This window comes from Lactuca saligna, chromosome 7 (assembly GCF_052625555.1).
Source record: "Lactuca saligna cultivar CGN05327 chromosome 7, ASM5262555v1, whole genome shotgun sequence".
Classification (NCBI taxonomy): Eukaryota; Viridiplantae; Streptophyta; class Magnoliopsida; order Asterales; family Asteraceae; genus Lactuca; species Lactuca saligna.
In genome coordinates, this window is record NC_136423.1 from 163,323,328 (window position 1) to 163,335,628 (window position 12,301).

Genomic DNA, 12,301 nt, shown 5'->3' on the forward strand with positions numbered 1-12,301 from the left:
GTAAAAGAAAATACACGGCCTATATTGGTTGGATAAGCGAAGTGTGTTGCTATTTCATACAATGTGCCCTGAATTGAATAACACAAACACAAAAATACATATTCTGTACATAGTTTTTTTTCTAACTCGTATTTGACAAATTATGAATGTTTCGACCAAATCATCATTTAAGACGTTTTGAACGAAAATGTTGATAAATTTTCAGACACAATTTAACCAAAAGCACCCAATATATGATCTTGGGACACAATTGTATACAAATTTGTCAAAGACGATATGGTCATACATTCATCATTCGTGTCAAAAGTGTTCATAATTTGTCATGAAAAGAACACCAGAAGCAATGTAACATACAATTTAAAAATTAGAATCCCATGTCTTAATGAGCAACATTACTTTGCCCATTTTCTGCAGATTGCAGGATTCTGCAATCAAACATGATGAAAAAGAAGAAAACAAAAACAAGTTCTCAACTTAGGGATTGAATTTGTCTCCCCCTTCAAAGTTCATAATAGTGTAAAAATGGCAAAAATGCCATAAAACAAACAACACCTCACAAGAAGAAATCCTCCCTGATGGATGCATACATTAGTTGGTTGGAAGAGATCGAGCCACTCGAGGCCTCACGGGTGTCTTGGATGGACTCACCCTATATAAGAACAAGAAAAATATATAAATATTTCTTTAAAAAAAATCAAGATTTAAAATGAAAAATATATACAGAAATGAGAAACTTACCTTATTGGTTGAGTTCCAAGTGTTTGACCACAGCAATCTAATGCAATAATCGCACTTTCTGCCTGCAAATCATCCATAATGTATATAAAAATTATCAACAGATGAAGCAAAAATGAAGGAAAATTCCTAATGATACAAATCAAGAATCTAAATTGAGTTTTATACTTTTAAATTATTCCTAATGAAACACATCAAGAGTCACAAATATTTAAAAAGGTTAATGTCATAAATGCGTAACAATATAATTTTACCTTGTAAATCGTTTTATTCAAAAAATTCAAGTACTTACTATATATTTTGCATAATTGTCATTGTTTCATTATATCTTTACAAAAATTTTAAAATGGACAAAAAGAAAAATTATTCGTTAGTAGAAATCAAAATATATCATTTATAGTATTTTCTCGGTATTTTTAACATAAAAATAAAAAACTCACCATCACAAATTCAACAAAAGCAATTCGCGTTGAATGAACATGATCTCCCAAAAGCCGAATGCGAGAAACCTCACCGCATCTTGTTTCAAAAAAATTCTTGACCTCCGCTTGAGAAACCTGTCGTTGTTTCTTTTTGACTTAATGAACTTAACAGAAACAACAAGACTTAATCTGGTAAACTGTATATGGTATACCGACCTTTTTGTCAATATTTGTACAGTAGACTGTCCTTGCACACATCTCCTTTTCATCCTCTGACTGAATTCCAATCATCCAAAAAGTAAATAAATAATTTAATCCCATCATCTTTTTTGATATAAATATATATTTTTTATTAAAAATGTTTTATTTCATATTCATAACTTCATACCCTTGGAAGGAAAGTTGGATTCACCGGAAGGATGGCAGTTTTTGAAGGCAAAACCCTAACTTGAGAGAACCCCAACATTATTCCACAAAGATTAAGAGCTGCTCTTGCGGAATCTATCACCATTTAATAATGTAAGCTTTTCTCAAATGATATTTTTTTCTTATACAATTTTATAAAAACTATAAATATTAAAACTTTTTTTTTATGTCTAACTTACTCTCATCAGCAAACTCTACGAATGCAAAACGGAGACGTGAATGTGGGTCCCCACAAACTCGACAATCAAGAACCTTCATAATGATATAACACACAAAATAAGGACTCAAATAATCAATTAAACACAAATTTTTAATGGTTTGATTTTAAAAAAAAAAAAAAAAAAAAAAAAATGTATTAGTGATTAAACCATAAAACTCCAAAAATCTATATATATATAATTATTTTTTGTGTAATTTGTTATTTTAAAGAGTAAGGACTTACTTGGCCATAGGCGCTAAACAGAGCAGCAAGTCTCTCTTCGGTGACCTAAAAGAAGGAAAGATTCGATGATTCATTATATAAAATGGCATCGATTCATTATAGAACAAAGGGTTTCAATGATTCGTTATAAGAAATGACTAGATTTAGATTTATTATAAGTGTTGTTACTTACATTATGATCAATGTCAGAAACATAAACTGTTCTCTTAATGCTATCTTCTCTTTGAGCTCGAAAAGCTCTTCCATTTAATCGTCTTCTTCCCTGACTATAGTTATTTCTCCTCTGTATAACAGAATAATAAAGCTTTTAGCAGATAGAACGAAATCATGAATAAGAATCACAAATTATAATCAGATACACATCACAATTGGTTGTAAAAAATTTGATTTAATCGTAATAAGACCCTCGAGAAACTAATTATCTAAGGGAAAAATGATAATCGAACCAGTAAATAACATAATTTAATCAAAATGCATCAGTTGATTAACATACTCTGCGATTATTAGGGTATGCTTCAATTCCGTCTCCAGGGGAATTAGTGAAATAAGCAGGCGCGAAGTAATTGAGGGTAAGTTCGGTATGATCACCATTGCGATCAATTGGCGAGTAGGAAGAAGGGAAGAATTCCTTCGCCATGGGATTCAACTTCAAATTGGACAAGATATCGACGATATCTTGCATTTTCATCTCTGATTTTGAATCGGAATCGGACCCGTTTTGGGAGTCAACGTTATTCACAACGGAATCGTTATCATCGGGTTTAGCAACATTGAAATTGTCGCTCTGGTTGGTAACGGCGACCTCAGTTTTTGGTGAGGATTGATCAACGACAGTAATAGAACCAGCCACCGTCGTTGATGCTGCGGATTCGATTGAAATTTCAGGACCAGCAGCCATGGAACCCAAAACCCCACTTCCTCAAAAACCCAGGAAAAAAATTGAATTTAATAAAGGAAATGGAGCAATGAAATCAAAACCCCCAACTCGTGGAAAAATAAGCTCAATTCTATCAAGAAAAGGAAACAAATTAAATACTTATCAAGAAAATGAATTGCTGATAAACTACGCAAAAGCCCAATTCCTTTTCTTACTCTAAATGAAAAGAAAGGTGAAGAACGAAAGGGGTTTTTCTCCAAAAGGGCGATCTTTTGCAGTGTAATTATCTCAAAAAGTGAATTCTCTCTTTAAACAGACATGGAAAAAGCCTACAGAGAGAAACCCATTTTAAGAGCCACAATCTAAAGGAAAAGAAAGGAAGATCGAATTGCAGGAATAGGGTTTTTGAGGAATTTGATCAAAAGATGATGATGGGTTTGTCTTGGAGAAAAACAGGTGGCTTGAATTCGTCTTTTCTTCACCTTCCTTTATTTGTTGCCTTTTACTAACAGAAACAGTGAATGTATATGAAAGAAAAAGAACATTTGAGAGAGAGAGAGAGAGAGAGAGAGAGAGAGAGAGGAAGGTGCATTAAAGTGAGGGACGTTCGAATTGGGAAAGGCAACAGCTAACGTAAGGTGACTTAAGCCTTTTTTGTTACTTTATGTAACAATCAATATGTCACTCATAACTGCTTCTCTTTCTTTAATTTAATATCCCTTTTTCCAACTCAATTATAAAAATCTTTTAAATATAATTGAACTTCCAAAAACAATGTTTTAATATTCAAAATGAATTGATCTGTATATAATATTTTATTTTTATTTATATATATAATAATTTATATTTCAACTTTCATATTCAAAAAATTTGCAATGCGTTTATTGGAGGTTTATTGGAGGTAACGGCAAAGGGTTGTGAAAGGTGTTGAAAAATAACCATATTCAAATAAACTGACTCACCAATCTGTTTATGATTCGAGTATATTAGGTCTGATAGATAGGATTTATGATAAGATATATCGGAGGTTTGTCAATCTGTTTATGATTCGAGTATATTAGGTTTGATAGATAGGATTTATTAGTAGTTAACGTAAAAGCCTTTTCTAAAGCCCCATAACTGATCACGACCATGATACTTGATTTTAACAACGATGAACCCTAGCCAAAACCAAACTGTTGAAACCCATTTTGACGATTGGTGGATGCGAAATAATAATATCTCGAGATTTAACGAACATAAAAATGAAGAACATGAAGATGAGTAGTTTCATAATCACTAGAAAAGAGAAAAAAATTATACATTAAGAACATTGTTGGGAGAGATAAATATCCCTTGGTGGGAGAAATTCAACCACACTTTCACTCTCTAGAAACTACATTGTGAGTGCACTCTTACTTTTACAATGATCAACTCTCTTTATATATAGGAGAGAGAAACACCAACAATACAATAAATGGAAAATAATAAACCTAACTTATCACTCATAATTTGTAGAGCATTTACATGCTCCAACATTCTCTCTCTAAATGTTCGCAAATAATGAAAGATACAAATGATGCGATAAAAGACTAAAATACAGTAACTAACTAGCAAGTGTGGTAATAAAATGAAACATAATGAGAACCAAATATTGAAATGTCTCTGAAACTCTGAAATGTTTGTGATCTTTGATGCGCCATGAATCTCTACACAGTAAAGGTCTTCAACTTCAAATCATCACCAATGAAGCAGAAAAATAAGATCCAAATCTTCAAACTAGTCATAAGCCCCATGATCAAGTAGAAGATCCAATAAGAAAAACACGTCGGTTTCAAGAAGTCTGAAAAACATCTATAGTTTTCGAATCATAATACACCCAAAATTCTTCAAAAGAATAACCTGCTAAAAATGTCAAACATCCAAAAGTGAAGTCTGAATAATAAATAATGTGAATCTAAAGACATGGTCTAGTAATACCAAAATTTTGATCGGAATATCAAAAGTAAGTGCCACGTCACATCGCCAAAATAGTCTTCGTCTTCAAAATATCACAAATCCTAACTCGAGAAATCCTAAGATCTGAACCGGATGCAAACACAAATGAATCATCCTATGGTAGAGTCTGAATAATAAATAATCTGGAACCGGAAAACATCTAGTGAAGCCAAAAATTTGATCCGTGAAGACCAAAAATCAGTGTCACATCGCATCACTAAATAAATTATCGTCTTCAAAAGTCTTCAAAAATCAAACCCAACAATCATAAAATCACATCCAGGTGATATTCTCTTTCTATTTTTTATAACCAATGACCGAACATCAAAAATCAACAAATCATCGGGATGGAGAGTGTCGAATACCAAGAGGTATGCAAGCTCTCCCTAAATGTATGAATGTATCGATAAAACACGAGAATGAGAGTAAAATAAATACTTTGCGGTCATCTGTAGCTGGCTGATTCAGTCGCTGAAAACTGTTCGATTAAATACCAAAGTAACAATAATAACTCTGCGTGAAAAAATCTATGTTATGCTGAATAATAATACCAATATACCCAAACTGCAGTGTCGAAACTCCCGAAGTGGTCTTCAAAAAGAAATAAAGTCCACATGCACAAGATACATGGTTCGTCAAACGTAGATCAAAACCGACAAGTTACAAAAATCCCATAAAGCGAAGAATGTGAAACAACTTTGTTGATCAGGCGCCGTTGCGGTGCAAATATCGCGAAGAATAATATGATGTCCGATTACGGTATGGAGTAATCCTCATGGAAAGAATAAAATTCTTCCAATATAATGTGACATCCCCATTTTCACGGTCAGAAAAAGATCGATTTTGTTTATGCTTTGTTTAAAAATCAGAGTAACATTATAAATAAAAGTGTTGCGTAATTTGTTCCCAAAATAAAATATGATAAATATTTATCAAAGCATTTCCGTAGAAATGTATTTCATTAAAAACCTCGGGATGTCATGTTCGATACAGATCAAAAGCATAAACAATACAATATAAGTCTTACTACATTTATTCATATCTACAGGCCTATATCTGTAATCTCTCATCCCAAACATCATATCTATGCTCGTGCGCCACTACCCTTAATACAAGAAACTGAGTGGGTTAGACTTGGGAGCCTTGTGAGCACATAGGGTTTTCAACCCACAATAAATAAGTTTATTAATTTCATCAACCAACAATAACCCAATTACCCGTTCCCGTTATCCTCACATTACGTCCCTAAAACACCTATCATAAGGGACCTAGACTAAGGATCAACATCGGGATGGACACTACTGCCAAGGGGTTTCCTCAGCAATAAATGTCCTAAAGGCAACCATGAGGGGAATGAAGTACATCGGTGAACACATTGTTCACAAACACCTACAGGTTGCGAGCCTGCTAGCGTTCCACTGGACTGTCTAGAAGAGTATGTGGTCGTCATCCATACTCCGCTAGATGACAGAATCAACAACAACAACATCGAGGCCTCTCATCATTTTATCACATATTGTCTATTACATCTACCAATGTTTTACCCCAACATTTTTGTAGATATAAAATACATATACAGTTTAAATCATTTAAAACATGTATAAAAAAATCATTCATCCAGCATAGATAACAAGTATATAGATAATATGCACACATAGCACGTAATTTATATAAAATACTTCATATCTATGTGTAAGATGAAAGTAACTATGCACTCACTTGTTAAGGTGGTGACTCGGTACTTGGACAACGCTTTGATACCTCAAAACAATTTTTCCCTTAACAAAACAAGGGGGCTTTAGCTAGGAGCCGAGCGCTGCAGGGGCAGAACTTCGTCGCTGAATCTTTCTAAGAAAGATTTGTGCAACGCTTCAGCGCTCACCTTACTATACTAAAACTACAGAAAGAGAAGTCGAATCACGAGGGACCGGAATGCTCGGGGGATAAGAAGAGAAAGACTCTTGAATCAAGAGAATGGTGCAAGAAATATGAGAGCTAGAGGCTCTTATTTATACTAATTGAATTTTCAAAAACTACCCTCCATAGTTACTTAATGACCTTATAGTTATATAAACAACTAAACACCCCTTTATAATACTATTTTAAATAGATTTAACAATATTTGTACTAAACTAATGTCGAAAGAACTCAACATTAGTCTTATAATGACCGCATCGTTGATACCTTTCTAATGATATATACATATTTGTGTGTGTGTGTATATATATATATATATATATATATATATATATATATATATATATATATATATATATATGTACGTATATATGATTTATACTTTACTTTAATATGTAAATATGCTATTATAATTTGTAACTCGTTCATACAAACTCCGTTTTTTGACGTTATTTATATACACGCGTATGTGGAGACGTACTCTACAACTTTTGTTTAGACTCCGTTGGCTAATTTTGACTTTATTTTTAAAGTTATATTTTTAACATATGTACGTATATATGATTTATACTTTATTTTAATATGTAAATATGCTATTATAATTTGTAACTCGTTCATACAAACTCCGTTTTTGACGTTATTTATATCCACGCGTATGTGGAGACGTACTCTACAACTTTTGTTTAGACTCCGTTGGCTAATTTTGACTTTATTTTTAAAGTTATATTTTTAACAAGCTGGGACAGGATTGGTCCGTTAAAATCTCATAACTTCTTCATTCGATGTCCATTTTCGTCTGTCTTTTTATCGTTACGCTACTAATAACAAGATTTTCGATTCTTGTTTAGGTTGTGTCGGCTAAAAACCGCTCGATCTAATATTCGAACTTCAGGTTGTACATTGCTAAGCCGAAACTTCAAAAAATCATAACTTCCTTATACGAAGTCAGATTTGGGTGTTCTTTTTATGGATGCTCTCGATTTAACATTTTCTACGACTTTCGTTTAGGCCGCTAAGGCTAAAAGTCATTCTATCATAAATTCACTATTTACGCTTCCCGGTGTCGCGCCGGTTTCATCGTGAAACTTTGACGGGTCATAACTTTTCGTTATAACTCAGATTTCGGCGTTCTTTGTAGGGACGTTTTTAGCCGACACAACCTAAACAAGAGTTCACTATTTACGCTTCCTGGTGTCGCACCGGTTCCCTTCTTTATATCCCCGATATCCTTGTGTCGACCACTACAACTTTATGTAAAAATATCTGGCTTATCTCACAATTTAATTTTGGCGCTTATTATTATTCTTTATTTATTACACATTTATAAATAACTAATAATCATATAAATTCACATAATACTCAAATATTTCATTTTTATTATCTCAAAAAGTGTTACAATAGTTGACCTAGACTATTACATCGTCTAAAAATTCTTAGCCCCGAAACGCGGGTGTTACAATTCTCTCCCCTTATGATGATTTCGTCCCGGAATCATGCATCCGCAAACAGATGTGGGTAGCGACTCATCATGTCACTCTCTGTTTCCCAAGTGAGATTCGGCCCATTCGAATGTTTCCACCGGACTAGCACTAAGTCGAACATCTTGCGTCGTAACTTCTTAGTCTTACCGTCAACAATTGCCTCGGGCTCTTCGATTAGCATCTTATTCTAATCCATTCTTAACTCTGAGATTGGAATTATATCAGGAATTTCTCCCGTGAATTTCCACAAAAATAACACACATGGAAGGTGTTATGAATTCCATCCAGTTCTTCGGGTAATTCGAGCTTGTAAGCTTGGTTCCCAATCTTCTGAAGAACTTTGAACAATCCAATAAACCTAGGACTCAACTTTCCTCGTTTCCCGAATCTTATAAGTCCCTTACACGGTGAGACTTTAAGCAAAACTGAATCTCCAACTTTAAAAGTCATCATCATCTTTTCTTGTCAGCATAGCTCTTTTGACGTCCCTGAGCTGCTAACATCCTCTCCCTGATTACTTTCAACTTTTCAGCAGTCTCATGGACTATATCGGGGCCCATAAACTGCTTTTCCCCAGCCTAAAGCCAACAAGACGGCGTACAACACTTATGTCCATACAAGGCTTGATAGGGTGCCATCTTGATGCTCGAATGGTAACTGTTGTTGTAGGAAAACTCTACCAGAGGTAAGTGCTCGTCCCAGTTCCCTTGGAACTCGAGGGTACATGATCTCAGCATATCTTCTAGTGTCTGGATCATTCTTTCGCTCTGACCATCAGTCTGCAGATGGTGAGTCGTACTCAAACACAACTTCGTACCCAATTCCTCTTGTAGACTTCTCCAAAACCTAGATGTGAAACGACTATCATGATCTGATACAATCGTTAGAGGAATACCGTGAAGTCTTACAATTTCCTTCACATAAGCATTTGCGAGCTTATCCATAGACCACCTCTCATTGGCTGCTATGAAGTGTGCACTCTTAGTGAAACGATCCACGACTACCCAAATCATGTCGTGACCGTTCTTCGTCCTGCTCAACATACCTGCTCACCCACCAATAAGTTACTCTCTATAAGAAATTAAAACAAGGATCTAGGAAGTATTACGATTACCTATCATTTGCTTCTTCCTTTCCCTCACCAATGATGGGAATTGTTGGCCCGGATAATATAGCAAACCTGAAAAAACAAAAAACATGGGAAAAAGATTCAATGAAATACTACAAGGTCAAAAGTAAATATAAAAAGAGAGAGGATATGGTGAATGAATGCATGCCTCCTTGCAAGCCAAAGCAGTTGTGATATTGGGCCTATGCTTGCAAACTCATTAGCAGAGCCACGAACCTGTCCAACTGCTTCTTTGTTTTTAAACTCTCCGGGATACAACCACACCGGATAAGGCAGAGGCCCGTCTCATGTGGGGTCATATCTGGGTGGCAGGAGAACAATGTTTGTAAACTTGTTAAGTATCTATATGGATTAAAACAAGCTTTAAATAAATGACATCAAAAATTTGATCAAGTCATGATGGAAAGTGGTTTTAGTATCAATGAGTGTGATAAGTGTATCCATATGAAAACACCACTCATGATTATGTTATCTTGTGTTTATATGTTGATGATATGATTATCATTGGTAGTGATGACAAGATGATAAGATTCACGAAGGATATGTTGAAATCCAAGTTCGACATGAAAGATATGGGTTTAGCGGATGTGATTCTTGGAGTCAAGATCACAAGAACCCACAATGGTTTGATTTTAAATCAAACACGCTATATGTATAAGATTCTTGAAAATTTTGCTAACGAAGATACTAGCACAGAGAACTCCATTTGACACTAGTCAACATCTACGTAAAAATAGAGGTGATAGTGTTAATCAAGCGAAATATCAAGAATTATTTTCAGCCTGATGTATCTAATGAGTTGTACCATACCTGACTTAGCATATGCTGTGAGCAGACTAAGTAGATATACTAGTAAACCCAGTTCTGAACACTGGAAGAGTATTACTAGGCTGCTAAGGTATGTGAGATACACACGAGAATATGGACTGCATTATGACAGACATCCAACAATTATCGATGGATACACTGATGCAAATTGGATATCTGCCATAAAAGATTCTAGATCTACAAGTGGATATGTGTTTACACTTGGAGGTGCTTCCGCAGCTTGGAAATCTTCCAAGCAAACAGTTATATCCAAATCTACAATGGAATATAAATTTATCGCCTTAGATATTTGTGTTGAAAAGGCGGAGTGGCTACGTCAATTTGTAGAAGACATTCCCGAATGGCCTAATTCGGTAACGGGCATATGTATACATTGTGATAACCAATTGACAATTGGTAGAGCTCAAAGTACAATGTATAATGGGAAATCAAAGCACATTAGATGTAGACATGAAACGATATGACAACTAATCTCTACGAGGGTTATCACGGTTGATTGGGTGAAGTCAAAGGATAACATTGTGAATCCGCTTACAAAAGGCTTGGGTAGAGATGTAGTTTATAAGTCCTCAAGAGGAATGAGACTAAAGCCCTTGAATGAATAAATTCATATGAAGGAAACCTTACCCAACAGATTGGAGATCCAAAGATTTGGGTTCAAAAGGACAACCTAGTTGTATGAGTGAAACAATTCATTGTATGTGTGTGTGTGGGGGGGGGGGGGTAACATTACACCCTAGTCCATTCCTATATGTAGTGACAAAATTAGGCTAAAACATATGGTTTTTAATGATTCCTGGAATCACCTATGTGAGAGAGAAGTGGGGTCGCTTCGAAAGGAATTATGGGGGTACAATTCCTAAAGCTCTTGCAGAACCAGGTTAGTGTTCATGACCAAAAACAAACATGTCTATGAGGATATGAATTTGTCAGGGAGAGTATTGTGAGTATTATATTGTCATCTACACAAATTGCAGTTCAGTTTAAAAACATCGAGATCTACTGAGTGCTATGAGATTAAGTGTAATTCTTAAGGGAGGGTTCAAATGGTAATACCTACCCATCCTATGTAGGATTCACCTGTTGAAAATTTGATGTGCAGAGATCGATCTCTATTCATGTGGGGGATTGTTGGAAAAATTTAGTATAAATATCTATATTTTTACTAACTTTGGACATATATAAATATATACATATGTTGTATATATAATTAACTCTAAGTGAGTTTATTTTCTCCTTCATGAGAACTTCGAAATGATATATTATATGTCCAAAATGGAGTATATGTGAATAATATATCGATACTCAAACACGGGTATTTGAGAATAAAGTCAGCAAAAGAGATGAATGTGGGAATGAGTCCCACATTGGTAAAAAGACTAAACTCAACTAGGTTTATAAGTTTGAATGCATGAAAGGCTTACAAACTTGTGTCTATGGTTTTATTTCAAGTCCTACCCGCGTGCAGGGGGGTGCAAATCTTGGATTTCGTAGACCAAAATTCCTGAACTTGTGCATGGGTGCGACCTGCAGACACGAATGCAGCTCCGAAGAAAACGAAGTCCCTAACTAACACTATCATCTAAAAATAATCTTAAACGACATGGATTTAATGATTTTTTAAAATATAAAGTTGAAGGATGTGTTTCGACAACATATCAAATGGTTTACTAAAAAGGTTGGTCTGCCTGAGTACCCCGTCGATATTCTCCTTTGGCTCTCGCAAATCTCAGTTATATGTCCCTCATCGGCATAACTCATTCACTACGATAGCTTGATATTAAGAGGGTGTTTGGGTTGCTTTTTGAAATAACTTATTAAATTATTGTTTTTTTTAAACCAATAAATTAAAAAAAATGTTTGGATATGAGATAAGTATTTTTTTCTTTAAAAAATAGTTTATTGGAACTAGATGTGACAATCGTGTTCTGTCGTGTGCGAGTTTGTGTCGTGTCGAAACAATAAACAGGTTGAAAGTGTTTGACCTTAACCTGACCCGTTTAATTAACATGTCATGTTGTGTCAACTTTATTTTAATGTCAGAGTTCGTGTCGGGTTTCTTGTTAG

The 12,301-nt window shown here is 34.7% G+C and overlaps 1 protein-coding gene across 2 annotated transcripts; it reads right to left on the minus strand.

Moving 5' to 3' along the window:
- Positions 1-294: 294 nt before the first annotated feature.
- Positions 295-3,522, minus strand: LOC145004886 (polyadenylate-binding protein-interacting protein 9-like). 2 transcript variants are annotated; one of them, XM_078963904.1, is made up of 10 exons: positions 3,118-3,522; positions 2,519-3,032; positions 2,198-2,308; positions 2,026-2,070; positions 1,763-1,835; positions 1,546-1,658; positions 1,374-1,433; positions 1,176-1,292; positions 739-800; positions 295-649 (listed from the first exon to the last, which is right to left on the minus strand). In XM_078963904.1, exons 2-10 carry the CDS (start codon positions 2,921-2,923, stop codon positions 589-591), a joined length of 1,047 nt encoding a protein of 348 aa, XP_078820030.1. In that variant the 5' UTR covers positions 2,924-3,032; positions 3,118-3,522; the 3' UTR covers positions 295-588. The 2 variants fall into 2 exon arrangements, with proteins under 2 accessions (XP_078820030.1, XP_078820029.1); XM_078963903.1 differs by having other exon boundaries at positions 2,519-3,522.
- Positions 3,523-12,301: the final 8,779 nt, after the last annotated feature.

Coding starts and splice junctions, on each gene's coding strand:
- LOC145004886 (XM_078963904.1), bottom strand. CDS start 2,923: ATGGCTGCTGGTCCTGAAATTTCAATCGAATCCGCAGCATCAACGACG. Junction 1,293..1,373: donor GTACAAATATTGACAAAAAG/GTCGGTATACCA, acceptor AAACAACGACAG/GTTTCTCAAGCGGAGGTCAA. Junction 650..738: donor CTTGGAACTCAACCAATAAG/GTAAGTTTCTCA, acceptor GTTCTTATATAG/GGTGAGTCCATCCAAGACAC.